This window comes from Chlamydomonas reinhardtii, chromosome 3 (genome assembly GCF_000002595.2).
Source record: "Chlamydomonas reinhardtii strain CC-503 cw92 mt+ chromosome 3, whole genome shotgun sequence".
NCBI lineage: Eukaryota > Viridiplantae > Chlorophyta > Chlorophyceae > Chlamydomonadales > Chlamydomonadaceae > Chlamydomonas > Chlamydomonas reinhardtii.
The window spans coordinates 7,920,097-7,940,517 of record NC_057006.1 but is presented as its reverse complement, the minus strand read 5'-3'; the positions used below and the strand labels follow the sequence as shown (position 1 = coordinate 7,940,517).

At 63.4% G+C, this 20,421-nt stretch overlaps 3 protein-coding genes across 4 annotated transcripts; all 3 read right to left on the bottom strand.

The window, feature by feature from the left end:
• Nucleotides 1–1,210: 1,210 nt before the first annotated feature.
• Nucleotides 1,211–8,702, bottom strand: CHLRE_03g202200v5 (uncharacterized protein). The gene is made up of 4 exons (XM_043061386.1): nucleotides 7,252–8,702; nucleotides 6,985–7,104; nucleotides 6,671–6,826; nucleotides 1,211–6,502 (listed from the first exon to the last, which is right to left on the bottom strand). Exons 1-4 carry the CDS (start codon nucleotides 8,326–8,328, stop codon nucleotides 2,615–2,617), a joined length of 5,241 nt encoding a protein of 1,746 aa, XP_042926548.1. The 5' UTR covers nucleotides 8,329–8,702; the 3' UTR covers nucleotides 1,211–2,614.
• A 198-nt stretch (nucleotides 8,703–8,900) lies between these two features.
• On the bottom strand, nucleotides 8,901–16,862 carry CHLRE_03g202202v5 (uncharacterized protein). Of its 2 annotated transcripts, none has more exons than XM_043061387.1 (15): nucleotides 16,448–16,862; nucleotides 15,990–16,101; nucleotides 15,648–15,689; nucleotides 15,095–15,421; nucleotides 14,879–14,935; nucleotides 14,183–14,593; nucleotides 13,375–14,055; nucleotides 12,997–13,187; nucleotides 12,511–12,751; nucleotides 12,100–12,309; nucleotides 11,927–11,946; nucleotides 11,660–11,763; nucleotides 11,450–11,526; nucleotides 10,332–11,192; nucleotides 8,901–10,166 (listed from the first exon to the last, which is right to left on the bottom strand). In XM_043061387.1, exons 1-15 carry the CDS (start codon nucleotides 16,615–16,617, stop codon nucleotides 8,952–8,954), a joined length of 4,719 nt encoding a protein of 1,572 aa, XP_042926547.1. In that variant the 5' UTR covers nucleotides 16,618–16,862; the 3' UTR covers nucleotides 8,901–8,951. The 2 variants fall into 2 exon arrangements, with proteins under 2 accessions (XP_042926547.1, XP_042926546.1); XM_043061388.1 differs by having other exon boundaries at nucleotides 12,538–12,751.
• Nucleotides 16,863–16,957: 95 nt separating this feature from the next.
• On the bottom strand, nucleotides 16,958–20,342 carry CHLRE_03g202250v5 (uncharacterized protein). The gene is made up of 9 exons (XM_043061390.1): nucleotides 20,191–20,342; nucleotides 20,040–20,098; nucleotides 19,851–19,975; nucleotides 19,628–19,673; nucleotides 19,193–19,485; nucleotides 18,641–19,080; nucleotides 18,264–18,423; nucleotides 17,908–18,128; nucleotides 16,958–17,720 (listed from the first exon to the last, which is right to left on the bottom strand). The coding sequence occupies exons 1-9, from the start codon at nucleotides 20,254–20,256 to the stop codon at nucleotides 17,664–17,666; spliced, it is 1,467 nt and encodes a 488-aa protein (XP_042926545.1). The 5' UTR covers nucleotides 20,257–20,342; the 3' UTR covers nucleotides 16,958–17,663.
• Nucleotides 20,343–20,421: the final 79 nt, after the last annotated feature.

The following is a 20,421-nucleotide window of genomic DNA, read 5'->3' as shown; positions in this document are numbered from 1 at the left end:
CGCCACGCCGCTTCTTTCTTCTCCCGTTTCTTTCCGCTTGCCCACGCATATGCTCCATGGGCGCCCGCGGATGCCTGGCTCCGTTCCAGGTGGGTGCATTTTGTGGGTTTCGCGTTGTCGCGGCGAATGGCAGCAGCCTAGTTGCGAGCTGGAACGCGTCCGCCCCTGCAAGCGGCAGCAGTCTCCACGACACTCGGACTCCGTTTGGCGTGCCGAATGCGGAGCAGCGTGGAGCGCGCACCGGTGTCTCGTCTCGAAGGTAACAAGTAACCGCATTGCCGCTGACACTAACTTCTTTCGTGATGTTTATTGCTAGCCTGGAGCTCGCGACGGCGTCTTGCATTCGCATTCACTCGCAAGCACTTCGTTAACAGGGCGTATCAGGGATAATCGCCCCTGGGCCCCGGCAAGTTCACGCCGGTATCTGTTGCCCAGTGGCAGGGACCCACTCGAGGTTCCGCCCTCGAGCGTTTGGAACTGGCGAGCCTCCCGCTTGCGGGTGCAGCCTGAGCATTCACGCGGCCGCATGCACGCGATTGCAGCACTGCGCGGACGGGTCGTCGTCGTCTTACACCTTGGTTATTTGGTTCTGGAGAATTTGTTTCTTGGTTTGGCTTTTCAGCGGTTTCGGGTACATGCCGTGGACACGCACCGAGCTCGGCCAGCCCTCCGCCCGCCGCCCACTCAGCTGTCAGCACGGTTCCCCCACCCGGCCGGCCCCGCTGCACCGTGCGTGGGCCGGTCCCTGGACGGGTGTGGGGAACCGCACAGCGGTCCGCGCCCGTCCGTCTCAGCTGTCAGCTGTACGCCACTGCATCGTCGCCAGCCTCGCCGCGGCACATGGGGGCGGGATCCATGCAGCGGCGCCCATACTTACCACGCTTGGCCGGCGCCAGTACATACTACCAGTACAGCTCGCCCGGTGCAGCCGCCGTTCAGCCCTCTAATCAGCCCGGCCCCAGCTAGGCAGCCACCCTGCTTCACTTGCTCGGCAGCTTTGCCCGGCATCGGCTACTGACATCCGCCACGCCGCTTCTTTCTTCTCCCGTTTCTTTCCGCTTGCCCACGCATATGCTCCATGGGCGCCCGCGGATGCCTGGCTCCGTTCCAGGTGGGTGCATTTTGTGGGTTTCGCGTTGTCGCGGCGAATGGCAGCAGCCTAGTTGCGAGCTGGAACGCGTCCGCCCCTGCAAGCGGCAGCAGTCTCCACGACACTCGGACTCCGTTTGGCGTGCCGAATGCGGAGCAGCGTGGAGCGCGCACCGGTGTCTCGTCTCGAAGGTAACAAGTAACCGCATTGCCGCTGACACTAACTTCTTTCGTGATGTTTATTGCTAGCCTGGAGCTCGCGACGGCGTCTTGCATTCGCATTCACTCGCAAGCACTTCGTTGGCCAGGTTGCGACATGTGAATTGCGACATACGACATACCCACATACCAAGACTCGCCCATATTTGCATAGCTACGCGTCCTAGAGCTCATTCAAGTAACATCTCCCAGCTTTGCGGCGGTGCATTGCGCTAGCATAGCCACAAGCTCCTCCCACTGGCCGCACCCTGCGCCACGCCACCACCACCGTGGCAACCGTGACACGTTTTGTTGTGTGCCACGGCATTCCACGCTTACCAGAGGCATATTGAATGCATGCACAATATGTTTGGTGGGTTTGGATGCGTTTGGGCGGTATGTGGGTTATGTCGCAATGTCGTATGTCGCAATTCACAAGTCCACATGTCGCAACCTGACCATGTCAAATAACTTGCAAGCTGCTATACGACAATTGTAATGGTATCAGCTTTAGACAGTAGATCATTCACATTTTAAGCCCTGGCTACCAAGGTGCTACCTACCCACACGCATTCACGCAGCAGCCAGGGCTCCCATCTTAATGCCTCCAGACATACATCGGCCATTGTGGCCGTTTCCTCGGCATTCCTCCCGGGGGCTAATGTCTGGGGCGAGACTTTGTTGGCCCGGGTTTGAGGCAGGTATTGTCCGAATTCCTATGAAGAAGCCCCCAAACCGCCATGTGCCCAAATGAATGACGGCGGCCACCCGACCGTTTTTGTTTGGAGCTATACATTACCCCGAAAACAAGATACGGCCCCTGCACGCAGGTCTCCTGCATTATTCAGATGCCAGCCTTGCGGTTCTCAAATACTCATGTGACGCATCCTGTTGACTATGCACGGCACACCTAGGTAAGTACTGCCATACCGGCAACCGTGGCATTGCTATCCTTACCAACCACCACGCCTGTTTCCTCGCTTCGCATGCACCAAGCCTGCCCCTATGATATGTGGCGTTCCCGACAGCACATGGGCACACCATGCGAGACGGACGCGCCGAATGGCCCTGCCACCTCTGTCCCAACACGAACACCTAGCATTCTGAAGAAAAGAATCACAGAACGTTATATGAAGTCAAAGTGTGCAGTAGTTGGTCCATAACAAGTGCTTCATTGCAGCTGTGCATGTATGGGAGCACATGCAGCCCTCACCACCCACAATGGAGGCATAGTGTGTGCAAACAAAAGGAACCTTCTGGAAGAATGCACCCACATTGCATGCCATACCAGTACATGCCTTCAAATTAGCATGTTAGGGGACACCTGCTATCCGACACCTAAACAAAGGGCCATGAGCCCCTGCCGTGGTAATCTGTGTGCAGACAATCTGTGGATCGACGGCACAAGCCACGAGCTGTGCTGAATGGTAGGATCCTCAGCATGGCTTACGGGCTCTGTCAACGCTGGAACGAGGTTTGCTGTGGTCGAGGCGCTATTGTATGTGGGCTGTTGTGCTGATGTAAGGCCCTCTGCTGGCTGCTGAAGATAGTTTGTCCTCGACACGTTCCCACGCCCCTGTTGCCGTTGCTCTTGCTGTTGCTGCTGCTGCTGCTGCTGCTGCCGCTGCTGCGTGTTATTGGCCACAGCATCCAGCAAGACCTGCTCTATCTCTGTGGTGTTGTGTGTCTGCAGGCGCAGAAGGTGCTGACCCGCCCCGCTGTTGCTCTGCTGGCTGGCGCCTGCCGCCATTGGCATCGATGCCCCACCGGCCAGCCTGAGCGGAAGGCCGGCAGGGACGCTGGGCCTTACCCCTAGCAGAAACGACAAGGCACTAGCCCGCCGCCGTGTGCCGCTTGGCTTTTGGTCAACCGCTAGCGAGCCGCCCACGCTGACGGGCAGAAGCAGGAGCGATTTTGACTGCCGTGGGCGTTCCTCCGGCTCTGGCAACTTCACAAGGCGCGCGCCGCCCTGGGATAAGGCCTCTGCGGCCTCTTGTGTGACGTACATGGTCCCCAGGCGTGCAGGGGCAGCCACGCTCGCGGCTGCACTGACAGTCTTTCCGCTGTACACCACGCGCCCGGTCAGCGGGCACAGCTGCACAGCCACCGGACCGACCGCCATCCCCAGCCGCACGCGTAGGCCGCGAAAGCTAACCACCTCCGCGTCCTCTTCCGCGCGAGCCGCCGCCGCTGCCACCACGTCTGCGGCTGCGGACGGCGCAGTAGCTGGTGTCGACAGCACGCCGCGGCCGTGTGCATCGAGGCCTGGAGCAGAGAGCTCCCGGCCCCCAGTCTGTGGCGCCCGCCGGTTTCCTACCAGCACTTGCAGAGCTCTAAATCCCGAGTTCGCTCCTGAGGATCCGTGCCCCTGCTGTGACGGCGTGCCAAAGTGGCGCGCGTCCAACCCAGCCGTCCCTGCGGTGGACATAAGCGGAGAGGTGGGCTCGTGCCCAGCCCTTCCGCCGTTGCTGGTGCTGTAGGCCGGCGAGGCCAGCCGAGCCACATGCGTCACCGTTGACGCGGAAAGCCGCTTGCCGCTCGCGCGGCTGCTGCTGCCGCCTGTGGAGTCAGCAGCCACACCCGAGGCGAAGGCTGCACCGGCTTCGGAGCTGCCGGCCCCGACCGCTATCTCACTCTTCGATGCGGCAATCTTGCGCCGTAGGCCAGCATCGCTGAAGGAGGTTGCCAGGGTCCGCAGCATGCGCGCGTGAAGGCGGCGCACCGTGGACTTGCTATCGTGAGCGCCGCTGCCGCGCCCGCTGCCTACTGGCGGCCGCCGGTCGCTTGCGTGCGGACCCGCCGGCCGCAGCTGCAGCAGGCTGGCGCGCCGTGGAATGTCATAGTCCGTGCGCGGCCTTGTGTGCCGCTGCTGCTGCTGCTGCTGTTGCTCCTCCTGTGGCAGCTGCTGCCCCCGCCGCCCCCCTGCTGCCGCCTCCAAGCGAGGGTCGTCTACCGCACCCTCTTGAATGGCCCTGGCGGCCTCCATGGCAAAGCTACGAAGCATACCAGACGCTTCCGGCGAGGGCATGACGTCATCCAGCCGCCGGCCCATCGTACCCAGCCTGCTGAAGCCGCTCGTGCCGCTGTACATGGATTCCAGGGCGCCGCTGGCCTCGCGCTGCTGTGTCAACGCCGCCACAGGGCACGACACGGCGTCAGACAGGCGGCCAACGGTACTGGCAGCAGCAGCCCCTCCGCTGTCCTCATCCGCTTCTGCAGGCGTGATCTCCGCGTGAACAGGTGACGCCATCGAGGCGCGGGCGGGGAACGGCTGGCGTACAGCTGCTGCAGCTGCCGTCATCACTTCATGAAGCGGCGGCTGCTGGGCTCCCGTCAAGGCCGAGAGCGCTGCCGCAGCAATCAGCCCAATGGGCACCGACCGCTGCTGCGTGCTCAGCCGCTCCTGCAGCTGGTCCAGGGAATGGTGAGTAGTCTCGTCTTCGGGAATGCTCCCCGCTAGGGCCAGCACAGCCGGGCCTGCTGCTGAAGCGAAGGCGCTTGCAGCTGCAACGGCGGTGCTGCTACATGCTAACGCGGTTGCTGTGGCCGTGGATGCTGAGCCCGCCCGCACCGTGGATGGCGCAGGTGCAAACACATAGGCGCCTGACGCGGCGGATGCGGCCGAAGCGCCAGGCGTTGGATACTGCAACGCGTTTGGAGCGAGCCTGGATGGTTGCTGGGGGAAGCCGCTCGGGGTGCCGGTGCTGTGGGCACTGCTCACGTTCCTGGCAATGAAGGCAGCCGCCGGGGCCAGTGGAAACAGCAAGGCATCTCCGGCGCCAGTTCGAGACCGGGCAGAAGACCGGCCAGCTGCTGCACCATACCCTTGTGGTAGGACGACGGGCTGCGGGGCTGACAGGCGCGCGTGCATCAAGCCCGCCACGTGTGGTGCAATGCTGCCCTTGCCCCCGCCGGCCGTTGCACTGCGGCCCGTCACGGCCCGGGCACCACCAGCTGCTCCGTACTGCCCCGAGCGCCGCTGCGGCATCAGCTGGGTTAAAGTGGGCCCTCTGCCACTGTCCTCATTGGACGGTGGAGGTGCGGACGTCCACGGCTCAGTCTTGAGCATGGTGCTGAAGCAGCCGCCCGGATGACGTTGGTGAAGCCCACTGGGCTCGTCCGCGGCTTCGAAGTCGTCTTCGGACTCCATCGTCTCCAGGGGAATGAGCTCGACCGCCGACTCGCCGCCCTCAAAGATTCGTGATGGTTGTCCTTGAATCCCCAGCTGTCGTTGCAGCCCGCCAACATCAGACTTGCTGTAGGATGCGCGGGCTGCCGAAACCATAGCCTCTGAGGAGGGGCTGTCGGACTGTGTGCCGCCAAAGGCCGATCTCGCGCGGGCATTGCGGCCGGTGCTGAGCCCACCGCCACCGCCGCCGCTCCCCAAGGCTGCAGGCAAGGGGGTGCCGGCAGCGCTGGTGCCCCGGTGGTCCGAGTGATGGCCGCCGGTTGCCAGCGAAGGCGTCATGCGCGATGAGCTGGAGCGCTGAAGCACACGCTCAAACAGGGGCCCGCTGCGGTTGCTGCGGAAGCTCGACCCCGCAGCGGTCCCCGCCGGTGTGCCGCCATCGCAGCTGCTGCCACCTCCGCCCGCCCTGGACCCAGGCGGCGTGCTGCCGGAGGGACCAGCTGTGTCGGCAGCAGGTGGCCGCGGCATCGACCCAAACAGGGGCGAGGTCGGCACGCTCCGCACGCCGGTAGCGCCAGCGACGTTCGGTAGCCTATGCCGCGAGCTGCTGTTTGCACCGCCTCCGCTTCCGCCACTGGCACCGGCCCCCAGGTGGCGGCTGGCACGCCGCCGGACAAACTTGAGCGGTGTAGCTGCCCCCGAGGCGGTCGCGTCTGCGCCCGTCACTGCCTCCGCCTCTGCGCGCGTGACCTTGTCCAGCGGCCGGCCCCACTGCGAATCCAGCAGCTCTGCGGGCCAGGGCAGCTCCGCCGTACGGGCGACGGCGGTCAGCGCCCAGCGCGCCGCCGCCGCGGGCTGGCTGAAGCCCGCGACAAAGGTGCCGAAGGGGCTGCCGGGCGGCGCGGCGGCCAGGTAGCAGGCGAGCGGCTCCTGCATGGCCCCGCCGGCACTCACTCGCCTCTCCTCCGGCTCCAAGACATCTGCCACAAGCGGCCCCAAGGAGGCACGCAAGTATATCTCTATCAGCGTCAGGGCATCTGCGGCAGCCTGGGCATTCCATGCCAGCAGCGCTGAGGCTTGCGCAACCTATGCGGGTGGGCAAGCAAGCAAGCGGAAGCACGTAAGCACGATGTATGGATTGCAGAGCAGGGGGTTAGGGGTGGGCATCAAGAGCCACCATTGATGTATGCGCGTGCGGCGCACTGCTGACTCGTACACCGTGCGCTGGGGCCAGCGCAGCACGCACCCACTCACCCTGAACACCACGACCGTCACGGACTCTCCAACAGGGGCGTCCATGAAGCCGGGCGTGTACTGGTGGATGGCCGACCGCACGGGCGGCATCAGAGACAGTCGGCCCAGCAGCGTCGCGTGCATGATGCTGAGCAGATGTCGAGACACCGGAACAGCCTGGGAAAGGGGTTGTCATCATGCGGTCAGGGTCATTCAATCGATACGTGAGAGGCTTCAAAGGCGCGCTTACATGTACCGGTATGTTACGGTGAGCAGCTACCGGCAGCTACAGGCAGCTACCGGCAGCTACCGGCAGCAGGTACGCACGCACGCACCTCGTCCTGACCGCCGCCGCGCGTTGCCGGCTGGCCATGGCGGGCGGCGGTTGCCCCCGTGGCAGCCGCCGCCGCCACCGCCTCCAGGAGTTGGTGGTCGCCCAGGTCCAACACGCGGGTCTGTGTTGATAAGGCCACGGGCATACAAACAAGACGTATGGAGGGGTAGCATAGGCAAGCAATTGAGCGCTGACAGGCAAGCTTGATACATGCATGTGTGTGAGCTGCTGCGATCCAGACATACAGCAGGATTGCGAATGAGCGCACCTGTCCCTGATGTGGGATAAGCATCCCACCGGACGCGGTTGGGGTCGCCTGCAGCCTGAGCAGCACCTCCCCGCTCATGACCACCTGCCCGCCGCTGGCGCAGTCGCACACGGCCTTGGCGATGCGCAGCCCCTCGCCGCCGAACGTCATGCGCGCGGTGGCGGCGTTGTACTGGATGTCGCGCGCGTCCGTGACGCCGCAGTGCAGGCCCACGCGCACGCGCAGCCCAGCAAACACAAGCTGCGTCTCACTCGGCGCCACACCTAGCGCCAGCTGCTGCTGCTGGTCCTGTCTTGGAGACACGCCAGGCGGCAGTGGCACGAACACGCGCCGCAGCAGCTCCAGCAGTGACCCGGGGACCGGCACGCCAAGCAGCGGCGGCGCAGTCTTCGGCGCTCCCGCGACCGAGGCGATCGTGGTCAGGTGAGCACGTTCGGCACTGTACTCTACCTGGTTGGACAGCTGCGCGTTGTAAGCCAGGGACCAATCCAAGTAGTCATCGGCGTGCGGCAGCAGCGGCGTGCGGGGCTCCGTTCCTATGATGATGCCAAGCGCCGCGGCTTCACGCGTTTCCCTCCGGTTGGCTGCCAAACGCGCCGCTGCCGCATCCTCAGCAAGCCGCCGGTATCCGTCCTGACTGCTGCTGTTGGAAACTGCTGGGTGGTTGCCTGCAGTGATGACAGCGTTGCCGTCGTCCAGCACCAGGCCGCTACCTTCCATCGTGGCACTTCCGCCAGCAGCGCGGTCACCAGCGGCAATATTAGGCAGCGGGGCATTTGACATCAGCGCTGTGAGCTGCTGCGTAGCTTCCTCCACAAGCGTCTCCATGACGCTTCGAGGCTCCGCAGCAGAGCAGGGGCCGCGCCGGACTGCTGTGGCCCCGCTGCTGCTGATGAGTTGGGTAAGGCTGCCCTGGGACGAAGCTTTCGCAAGGCTGCGAAGGTCCACGGGCCCGTCGCCCCTCAGGTGCGTGGCATCCTCGTGCAATGAAGCGCCCGCCACGGCGGGATACACGGGCGTGACGCATGGTGCGGCGCCGCCACCGCTGGTGCGGACGGCGCCCCCGGCAAATTCCATACATCGGAGCCGTTCGAACTGCAGCGAGACAGCATGCCGCCGCTGGGCCGGACCCGCTGCCCGCCGGGTGGGCAGGGTGATGGCGTCGGCCTGAGGGGCTGCGGCTGCTGCATGTGCAGCTGATTGCGGAGCTTCAGCGTTACCGAGTGGATACGGGTAGGAAGCATCTGCAGGAAGGAGTTCATGCGACTCGCAACTGGCGATGATTCGGTCAAATTCGTGGTGTCTGCCGCCGTCAACCCGGCGGCTGCCGTGTCCCCCTCAGCCATGCTGCTGTAGGTTGCCGCGCCACGGGCGCCTCCCGCTGGAGGCGCTGTGCACCCATCGCCCATCGACGCGCTCTGCCGTAGGCTGCTGCGCTGCTTCTCTTCACCAGCACCAGTGGCTACGCCAATCCATCCGGATGCATTGCCTGTCCGGTGCGCACCGCCGCCTGCTGAAACCAGGCCAGCAGCAGTGCTTGCCGGCGGCGAATGCTGCCGCGGCGGTGGCGTGCCGACCTCCTGCGCAACCCCACCATACCCCGAAGCATCAGCAGCAGCAGGGGCGACAGCAGCGGCGGCGGCCGCACCTTCGCCCTCGACCCGCTGCGTGCCCTTGTTGCTGTTCGGACGCCAGCTCCATTAGGGGACAGACGAGGGCAGCTGGTGGTGCGCGGCTGCTGAGGCCCCCGTGCCGGACGCATGTGCCGTAAAGCTGCTACAGCGCGCCTGGCTGATCCTGGCCCCATGCTCCTGCGGGTTGCTGGTTCGCAGCGCAGGCAAGGGATCCCGCCGCTTGTTGCCGCCGCCTAGTAAGTGCTGCTGTTGGCTTCCTCCAGCAGCATTGGCTGCTGCGTTGGTGTCGGCCACGCTCACAACAGTGGCGCCAGCAGCCCCCCCGCCCGCTGCGCGGTTGCGAGAGGCCTGTCTGGGTAACGACCAGCCCCGTATGCCCAGCATTTGCCCTTGCTGCTGTGGCGGCTGGAGCTGAAGCAGGCTGTTGCGCTGGGCCAGCTTCTTGCCGCCGTGCACCGAGAACTCGCCCGGTCCCAACTCTGCCGCCAGGGCAGAGAACCGGTTGGCCAGGGCCAGGGCCGCGGATGACGAGGCTGCAGCAGCAGTGGCCGCAGCCCCACTGGCACTGCAGTTATTGGCAGCAGCAGTGGCCGCAGCACCGCTGGCACTGCAGGTATTGGCAGCAGCAGCAGCGGCAGGTGGACTGAAAGCGGCGGGGTAGTGGGCATGCCTACTCTCGACGTGAGAGGCCGACATGCGCTCGAACCTGGGCGCGGCTGGACCTCCATGTTGCTGGACGCTCTGTGACTGAAGCCCTGCTTCGCCCCTTGCATGAGGCACGACGGGCTTGTCGGGGGCGCAGTCAGGGCCCAGCAGAGCATCTGGTGCCTCTGATGGGTTCGCATGGCCGGACGGTGTGGACGTCCGCCGCGTGTGGCTGCCCTTTCCACCGCCAGATTGAAAGAAGTGCAGCCACCTGCTGCTGCGCCGGCTTCCCTGTACCAGGCCCGCAGCAGCTGCAGCAGCTGCAGCCGCGGCCCAGAAGTTCGTGCCGAAGCTCGGCACTTTTTTGCCGGTTTCGAGTGCCGCGGTTGTGGTTGCCTGCTGATGCCCCAGCGCATCCCCTCCACTGCTTTGGTGCTGCAGTGCCTGTAAGTGCACGTGAAGGCCCTTCTGGAACGGCTGAGTAGCAATGCCGCCGCGTTGAGATGCAAGCGGCGGCACGCCAAGCGTGCTAGCAGGCGCGGTTGTGTGCAGGACATCACCAAAGCTTAGGTATGAAGAAGCTCCAGCAGCAGCAGCGGCGTCCATAGCCCTGGGGCGGATGCCGCCAGCTGACACCTGTGTGTGCATGGTAAAAGAGGCGCGAGGAGAGGGTATGGAGGTTGCTATGGCCATAAGTTCTGCAAGGTACTGTGGGCGGCAAAAGTGCGTTACCGTACAAGGGACATATGAGTCCAACCACAACGAACAATATTGAACAAGCCACCACTACAGGTGACTCACCACGCGGTGCTGTGGCGCGAAGTTGAACGCGAGCGCGAGATCCGACGGCCGAAGCAACAGCGTTGAGGGCAGTGCCGGCAGCAGCTGGGGTACGTCTGACAACCCGCTGGGCAACACCGCCGCAGCCTCTGCGGCTGCTGCGTCAACAACGCCGCCATGTGTGGCCGCCGCGCCAGCATGCTGGTTCCCAGCAATCTGCTGCTGACGCCCCCCTTCCTCGCCACCGCTGTTGTTATCCATGCTCCCTCTGCCACGCGCGTCTGCCCCTGCTATGACGTTGCCGCCCACAGGGTTGCTACCGTGCGCACCCTGAGCATCCCGGGGCAACTCCGCCGCGGCGGGCTGCTGCAGTGTGTGCTTCTGGGTGCTAACCCCTTCGCGTGCCGCAGGCTCCGTGCTGCTTGTGGCGTCAGCAGGTTGCGTGCCGGCGGTGTTCCGAGAGCAGACTGAAAGCTGTAAATGTCTCGATGCCTGGAGCTCTGAGAGCCGTTGGGCCGAGAGAAACGAGGCTGCTGCGCTCAGCGCTCCCATGGCTGCGGGGATGCGTGTCGATGCGTCCGCCCCGTTCAGCCCACTGGTTAGCATGCGAGAGAGCTGGCCGCTGCCGCCGCCCACAGTAGAGCTGAGAGACGCAAGGGCTTCAAGCACAATTGAGCTGCGCCGACCCCGGCCGTTATGTGCAGCGGAAGGTTCCCCAAGCATGGCACCGGGGCCTGAGGCGTGTGGTAAGGCGGCGCCGCCAAACCGTGTCGGCGCCGGCACCAGCGACACCTGGTTGGCCTTGGCGACCCAGTCCAGCTTGCGCACGTACACAGGCGCGCAGCCGGGCACCTCGAGCAGCTCCTCAGGCCAGCACGCCATCTGCAGGGTGCCGGTGGCGGCGCAGGCATCACACTGTTAGATAGTGTTGGGTAATGGGGTATCAGTCAGAGCTAAGGCAGAAAGTAGGGGAGTCCGAGATAGAGCTAGGATACAGCCATAAACGTCCAAAAGTTAGTTAGCGGGGCGGGGGACAGCTAATGCAGCAGCGAGGACTACGCAGCATGTATGCGCCATGTATGCCATGACCAGCCCAAGCCCGGTGCCCTTGACAACTCCCTGCTGCCTGCCCGACTCACAAGCAGCGTGCGCTGAAGCTCCAATGCGAACTGGGCCGCATTAGCGGTACAGGCGAAAGCCAGGATGAAGGAGTCACCTGCAGAGGGACCGAGCGCAGATCAACGGTCAGCTCGCGTCAACCAAGGCCAGGGGTAGACGCAGATGCCCGATTGCAAGGAGTGAACGAATTGTTCAGGCATGAGGTGCAAAAGCCATGTGAAACTTATTACCTTCCGTTGCGCTCTCATAGGCTGAATATTTCCGGCCAACCGTTCTGACGGTGATGTGGTGCACACGCAGCGCTCGGTCCATCACCTCCTCCGGCAGCGCCTCCCTGCAGCAGCAGTCACACAGGGTCGGGGACACGCCGTCAGTCCACAGCTTGAACCAGCAAAGTGCGGGCCCCGCCTGCACAGTGACATCTTTGTGCCAAAGTTCACAGCAACCCAACAGCTGTCCCCGGATCGGTAACTTGCACACCAACAACCGGATCTCACCACAATGACGTGCTTCCCTCCTGTAAGACAAGCAAAGACCGTACGACATAGGAGGTTAGTAACAGCAGCTAGGTGCGGCGGTCCCGGGGGACACACATGTTGTTCTGCCCGTGGCTGCCCTAGCTACCCGTAGCACGCCACCGGTTCTTAGATCCAAACCATACCGTACTCACAATGTCGGTGACCAGCAATGCGGTATCCGGCGAGGCGCTGGGCGCCTCTAACACACGCCAGTTGCTCGACAGCCGCCGCCCCAGTCCCCGCCTTCGCCACACGCGGTACACGAGCAGCAGCGCCAGGACCGCAAGCACCGTGAAGCACACGGCCGCCACAATGCCGCCCGCCACGGCAGCTGACGCTGACTTGCTCTGGCCCCCAGATCCCTGCGCGCGGTGAGCACACAGACATGAGCTGCCAGGTCATGCAACACATGAAGCAACACGCAGCAGCCATGCAGCTGTCTAGATAATGCTGATGCCACGAATCACCTGTCCGCGCTCCATGCTCCCGTCCAAACCCCACGTGCTCAACGCCACCCCTACATACATCCAGCACCACAACTCCATACATGACGACCCACCCACCTGCTGCGGTGGCTCATCAGCACTCACGCAGTTGGGGCTGCCTAGAATCTCCAGGCTGCTCCGGTACTCAGCCAGTAGCACCGCGCGCGGCACGGGCGCCGTGTCAGCGCCGTACAGCAGCCCCACGCTGTCCTTGAGCGCCTGCGCCACCCCGCGCTGGTGCGCCTGCTCCTGCATCGCGCTCCAGGACACAATGGGCGGGGCGTCCAGCAGCGTCCACACGGCGTCCTGCACCGCGCGCCTGCGTACGTGCGTGGGTTTTTGCTTGATGCAGATTGGAAGCGTGGGTGGACGTGTGCCCAATCAAAGTAGTGTGAACTCAGCATTTGGCTGGTAGCCATTGGCCCGCATGTATGGGCCTGCTTCTGCATGAGAAACGATTGGCATGTGCGTGCGCGTGCGTGTGCACACATGCGCAATGCTGTGCCCGGCTCAATCACACAGCAGCACGAACAGAACCCGCCCTCCCATCCAACAAGTACGCACGTGTATTGCAGCGCTGTGCGGGTGCGCAAGGGCGGTGCGTAGTTGGGGTGTGCCAGTGTGTTGCGGGCCGCGGCCAGGAATGACTGCGTGTCAGCTGCCTCAAACCCGGCGGCGGACCATCGGTCCACGGCGCCACCCTCCAGGTGGGAGCTGCGCCAAGGGCCCACCCCGGCCGAAGGCTGCAGCAGCAGCTGCAGCAGACGCACGGGAGCAAAATGCCAACGTACGACCAGTTCATTCAGGCCATTACTCTCGCTCGAAAAACAAGCCAACACTTGCAAGCACGCCTCGCATGCATGCCTCGACTCACGCAGCATAGACAAAGGCGCATGCCGCCACAACTACACCCTCCGCCGTAGGCCCAGCTCGCCCACTCACCGTCCAGCTGCCGGCCGGCCCGCCGAAGTTGCTCAACAGCGTCCACGAGTACAGCTGCGCCATCACGTCAGCCGTGCCGTCCAGCCCACCCGCCAGGCCCTCAGGGACCAGCAGCGGTGACCGGTTCACCCGCACGACCGCACCGGCAGCAGCAGCAGCAGCAGCAGCAGCGGCAGGTGCGGCTGCGGATGTAGCAGCTGCGGCCATGGCTTGCGCCGCGGCCGCGGACCCACTGACGGCGGCGGGGGCGTTGGAGCCCAGCGTCGCCAAAAGGCGCCTGTGGCTGTTGGTGGTGCCGCCGGTAGTGCTGCTAGTGCCCGACCACACCCCCCTCGCAACGGTCTCGCTGTGCGGGCATGTATCAGCAGTGCAGCCCACGAGCTCCCGGCCGTCCGTTGACAGCACCACATCACTGCCCGGCAGCAGCGTCGCCGTGACCCGGCCGATGACTGCGGAGGGGCCGGCGGGGTGCGCGGCGTGGCTGTTGCGCCTGAACTGCGCCGCCGTGCCGACCGTCATGGCGCATCGCCCAAGAGCGAAGTCGTTGCTGAACTGCGGCGCACCAGCCGAGAAGGCCACGGGGGCCGAGTACGCAGCCAGGCGCCGCAAGTACGACAACACGTACGGCATGGCGGCGGTTGTGGTTGCCGGCTGCAACGTGTCAGGATTCAAGTACATGCCCTGCGGTGAAATGGTCAGCGGCGAACAGGTGGTTATGAACAACTTTCTTGGTTTACACATGCAGGCACCGGACCGGCATCGGTAAGCGCACCCGTTCGCACAAGCAAGCCTTGTGCAGGCTTCTCACCTGCTGTGGCCCCGACAACTGCACAAGCGACGCCAGCACGGCGAGGGCGAGGTCCCCTAACACACGCGGCGACGGCGGGAAGCAGAACCCGGCCACCGCGGCCCGCCGCGCCTGCTCGTACATCACGCCGCCGGTCGCGTTTACGGTCACCACCAGCTGGTCTGCCTGCAGCCCATTCGTCACAGCTGCCACCTCCAGCAGCTGCTCCCAGGTGTCCGGAACCCGCAGCCCCCCGCCACCGCTGCTGCTGCCACCAGCGCCTCCAGCCGCCGCTGCTGCGCCCGCCGCCGCCAGGACGTCCCTTCGCACGTACAGCAGCAGCTGCGAGCCGTCCAGCGGCACCGCGCTCAGCTCGTCCGCGTATGTCACAAGGCCCAGGAGCGCTGGGTGGATGTCCTGCCGCTCGAAGAGCTGGTTACGGGAAGGGAGGGAGGTAAAGAGGGAGCAAGAGGAAATGAGCGATGGACCGGCGGTGGTAGGTGGCGAACGCGTGCGTGCCGGTCTATCTACCGTACGCCACGCGTAACATTTCAATCAGCGTGCGTGTGCGTATGCGTGTGCGTGTGCGTGCGTTGCATGACACGCCGCCAAGGCGCACGGGCTCCAGCCGGTACTGCTGTGCGACTGACTGACCCAGTAGCCAATACATCTGCGTGCCTCGCTCTACATGCGCCTCTACATCTATCTTCTACATACTTGGTCCATGCTGGAAATTGCAGCGAGCCCCGTGACGGCCTGTGCAGCTCGCAGGTCCTGTGAAAACGAGCAAAGAAAGGTGCTCAGCAGTCCATGCGGGACGCACGTACGTGTGGCGGGGTGTCCGCCGTGCGGAACGTCATGTGCCATTCACTCCCATGCCCCGTCCATTCAGCACCACATATAAAAGCAAAAACATTACGTAGGCCCGCGTACCTGCATCGTTGCGTACGTCATGAAGATGGTATCATACGAAGGAATTGGAGAGCGCGAGATGTTGCTCGAATGGCTGGCGCTGCTGCCATTGGCTCCGTCCTCTGCTTCTGGTGGCGATGCTGCAATAGCATGCAGCAGCGCGCTCGCGCGATCTGCCGCTGCCCGCAACACCTCATCCTCGTAGGCACGCAGGCTGGCCGGCTGGGTGAAGTTTGTGATGAGGGGCCGCCGCCGGTAAGGGAAGTCAGCAAACGCATCTGTGATGGCCTTGGCTGCTGCCGCCACCAGGCTGCCGGTGGTGGTGGGCGGCACCAGGACCCGCACGGGCTGCGTGCAGCAGGGGCGTGCAGCAGGGATGACGGCAGGGCAAGCACGTGTGGTAAGTTATGCGTGTCGGCGTGCGCGTGGCGCGTTCAAACAGTCATCAAGCCATGTGCAGCACGCTCGCTGTGGCTGCAGGCTGCAATAATGTTCGTCAATAGTTCTGCTGGCTCATTGACACACATACCGTATGTATACATCTGAGGAGGCAGGCTTCTAACAACGAACTCACCCTGGTTACCCCGTCATCCGTGCAGTACTGGAAGACAGCGCCCTGCGCCCCAGGAATGGCCGCACACGCACGGCAAACATATATATGTCCCCATATGTCCTTGCTTGTGAGGGAAGTGCCAAACCCACGCACGCATAAATTCAAGACATGCGTGATGGCATGATGCCGGTCAAGATGCCTCAAGTAGCTAGAATGATTGGTAGCTGGCGTGGGCGGGACATGTAGCTACGCCCTCACCATCCGCGTAAGACTCTACCAAACGCAGTCTCAAGGCCCGGGCCCATTTTCACAATCACACAATCGCCACTAAATATAAACGTGAAGTCTGCGTGCTCCACCCACCAAAAGCACGCGGGTGGTTATCCCCGGTTGCCGAAGCGCTGCGGTTGTTGCTGTGGTCCCGTTGCCACCCCCCGGCAATGCAAGGGGTCCGTGCACCCTTGCTCCCTGGCACCTGCGGCGGTATGCGGCATGGCGGGCAGGTGCGCCCTCCTCCGATCAGTAATCAAGGTGGCCGTGTGACTTGGCTCGCATGCAACTAACTGAACGGGCGCCTGCGTTGCAGTCAAGCAAGGTTGAAGCTGTGGTGCTGGCCACGTACGTGGTGGATACTACTCAGCAACGCGCTCGTGGCGGAAAATGGATACAAAAGTGCAGCTGACTAGAATTCGCATCATCCGTGCATGTGCGTGTGTGGCATGCCCGCAGATGCCTGCGTGCACCCAAGAACTGGAGTGCGCCAGCGTGCGGCTGGGCGGCCGCGCGCACCACTTTTTGCCCGTGGCTGGGTATGTACTTACGAGAAGGCCAGGGGTTCCAGGAGCGCTGCCAAGCACTCCTCGACAAACTCGGGCTCGTTGGTGATATTGCTGTGAGCGTACACTCCACAGGTGCGTTCATGCGGCTTGCTGACACAGGTGAGGGCGAGCAGCGCCACGACCAGCCGGGCAAATAGCCTTAGCGCTCTCATCTTCGTCGTAACGAGTCAAGCCTGATACCACTGACATGGCCCCGTTCGCCAACACGAATGGCCCCGTTCGCCGGAAGCCTGTCAGCGAGGCCTCGCCCCGGGCCGCACGTTCGTCAGACCTAAAACATACTTTAGAAGTCTTGTACGAAGCCTCTGGCCTCGATTTGCTGCTGGTGTGTGTTTTATCACCACGACGATATGTTCGCGTCCTGTAATCTTGGGACAGTTTTGTTATCACGCATGGTAACCACACAGTGCTTGTGTATTTGTACAATAGCTGACAAGGCCAAGCGCAACCGCAGTCACACCTCACGAGGTGTCACGATTGCGAAGCGGGGCAAGCAGAATCAAATTACACATGTACATAACCAAGTTATGAATACGGCAGCCTTCCTATTGTATTGGGAAGTTGATCACAACAGTTCCCGCCGGTTTGGCCCCTTGTCGTCTGGTGCGCGTGGCCTCTCACGGCGAGGAGGGCCGATACCTCTGGGACATGGTTATAAAGCGGGCTTTTAGCTGCAACCCACGTGGCTGGATGGTCGCGTCCCATCGCCTTCTCGCCGGTCGTCACTGTGATCTTACTCATCGAAGGAGTCAGGAATTTGTTGGACGCACGGGCGCACGGGCAGGGTACCTTGTGCATGTGACGCAGTGTTAGGAAGGCCCCCACACCAGCCACCATCACTGCAGATACCCTGGGGAACGGGCCAGGACCTGCCAGTACGTACCGTGTCGCGAGTCCACAGTCGACCCACGAGTCGACCGTGTCTTCCACAGCCCGAGATGCACCCGCGCCTATGCTCAATAGGCACATACCCGCTCGACGCATTGGTGCATCATGGCCTTGATTGACCTCGTATTCTATCATGCACAGTACAGCGCCACCAACCCTACCCTGTATGAAATCCTGCATCCAAACCCGGACGCTGCGGCACTGCGTCGAGCCCCATCTAGAGCAGCAAGTAGATACGTCACGCCTCTGCAAGCGCAACACACAGCCTAGTCACCAGCCGTAAGGCCATGCATGCACGCCTCGTTCCACCTTACTTCTTTGTGAAGAACGAGGTCATGCTCTTTTGTCCGGCAGCCGGCGCCTTGCCCTGCAGTAGATCAGGTGCGAGCGCGGAGCAGAACGTCAAGACATCGTGCGTTTGATCGCCGTCTCCAAAGGATCGGCGTCCTGCTACGGCTAGCATGAGTCGTCTGTGGCCCTCCCAGCGCATCACCGCACAGCGCACGTCCGCTCCTAACACGGCGTGCTTTCGCACGAGCCCCGACAAAACCCACCTTTCCTTTCCCCGCCGCCGCGGGCGCGGCGGCCTTAGGTGCGGGCTTCAGCGGCGCGGCCTTCGCGGCCGGCTGCAATGGCGCCGCCGCCGGCTGCTGCTGCGGTTGCAGCGGCGCCGGCCCGTCCTCGAACACCTCCTCCGTCACTTCCTCGCCGTCATCATTGATGTACGTCCGCGTCACCTTGCGGCCGCGGCCGCCAGCGCCAGTGCTTGCGCCGGCTACGTTGATTGAGATAGCAGTGGAGGAGTCGGGAGCCGCTTTTATCACAACGACGTCATAATAAATTTACAGCAGCATACGGCACAAGTGTTCACGCTGCGGACTAGAGCGGCAGACACTAACAACCCCCGCACCGGTAGCCCATGCCGGCGGCGCCGACGCGGGTGCCGCCGCGGGCTCCTCCTCAGCCGCAGGCTCCTCCGCCTCCATCGTGACCGCCAGTGCCTCCTCCTTGACGGCCACCGTCTTGGCCCGCTTCCCACCCTTCTCGCCCTTGTTCTCCTTGGTGCCCGCCTGCGCGATTGGGCACACACGGTGTTATGTACAGGAGTATGCTGTTCTTGACATGGAAGTTGCATTTCGGGGCATGCGTTGTGTGCCATGACTGTCGGCGTTGGTGATGAGCATGGACTTTGGAGCAGCTCGAATTGCATGCACCCTTGATGCACACGTGTCGGCATGTAGAGGCAAATTTCATTGGCCCAAATGCCCACCACCGCCGCTGACTTACCACACCCTTGCCCTTGCTCTTGCCCTTGCCCGTGGCTGTCGCCTCCTCGGCCGGCGGGGCGGGCTGCTGTGCCGGTGCCGCCTCCTCCGCCGCCTCCTGCTCGTCATCGCTGTCCTCAATCTGGGCACCCCGCCGCTTCTTGCCCCGGTTGGCCGCAACGAAGCCGCCGTCCTCCTCTTTCGGCTCCTCCACCGGCTCCGCCTTCACCACCGCCGGCGGCGCAGCCACGGGCTCAGCCTCGGCCGCGGGCACTGCCGCGGCCCCCTTGGGCTTGGCAGAGCCCTTTGCCCACATGTTGGCGAGCGTCTTTGACCCTTTCCCGGCGGCGGCCGCCGCGCCCTTGCCGCCCTTTGGCGGCGAGGCGGCGGCGGCCTTGGGCGGCGAGGAGCCGCTGGGCCCGGCTGCAGCAGGTGCCGCCGTGCCGGCCGGTGCTGACTTGGCTGCGGGGTGGAGGGGAATTCACGCGGGTGTTGGTTAAGAGGCTGAGCCGTGCGAGGCAAGTCAGGGCACGGCTTACGACCGAAAAGGTACACCGCTGATCCTTGCACTTACCCGCAGCTGCCGGGCTTTTGGACTCAGGCTGTGTCGCAGCCGCTGGCGCCGGGGCCGCCTTCGCCGCCGGTGCTTGCTTGGCCGCTGGCGCAAGTGTGGGTGCCGCAGCTGGCCGGGGCGGCTGACCGGCCGCTGGCTGGGCCGTGAACCGCACCGCGCTGCAGCTGTTGGTACGGAAGGCGTCCGCGCTGGCGCTGGGCTCTCCCGAAAGGATCTCCTTCAGGAGCTGCTGTGATTGCTGGTGCGTGTGCTGCCATAGGCTGTCGGGGTTTGTGGCCTGGTTGGGTGCGACGCTGCAGTGAGCGGTGCGACAGGGTTGAAAGTGTGTCAGCCAGGGCAGCGGCTGGCCTGATCCCCAAGTGGGTGCACTAGGTGCCAGCGGGAGCACAGCTGCACAGCTGCGACATTGTGTAGCCATCCTGTTCCTAGCCGTACCTGTAGACGTGCATTCCCGTGACCTCGCCGAAGGCTTCCCGGCACACTGCATCGCAAGCGGCGTATCGAACGCAACCTCAGTAAAAGCAGCGCAGGCCCGCAGCCAAATCCTCCAGGCAACCCCGTTACCCCGTCCCCACTTGCTGCCGTCCTAACTGAGCTGAGGAATCCACTGCCTCCGCTCAATACCAGCATGCGCGAGACGAAATCGCTAACCCCGCACCTTGAAGCTGACCGGCCTCCACGAGCTGGTGCACATGGCTGGGCGGGTCGTGCTGGGTCCACCCCGAGACCAGGTAGACTGTGCGAACCTTGTCCCGCTGCTGCTCAGCGAACTGGAATAGCACCCTACAGCCAGGAAGCTCGTTTCAATCAGAGAAAGCACATTTGCAAGCGCTGCAAGAGCGCTTACCGCTTGGCCCGGTTGGCGGGAATGGAGTACTGGCGCGCCACCCATTTGTAGGATAGCACCTGCACAATTTTGCCACTAGCTCACGTCGAGCGCGAAGAAGGGCGTGGCTAGCAAATGCTGCAAGAGCGAAATCGAAATGCGCAGCACAAACCTTGAGCTCGTCGTGCACCAGTCCCTGAAGCTCCTGAAGAATCTCTGCCGACTCGTCGGAAGGCATTGTTGAAACGGCCAGCTGGCTCAAAGCAGCTCTAGCTTTGTTCAAGGAAATGTCAAGCGCATACAAGCTCCCTGTAGTCCCAATCTTATAGTCAGACACTGTCTTATCGTCAGACGGAAGTTCAGTTCGAGCTGAAGGTCAGCGAGCTGTCGGTGGGTGGACAGA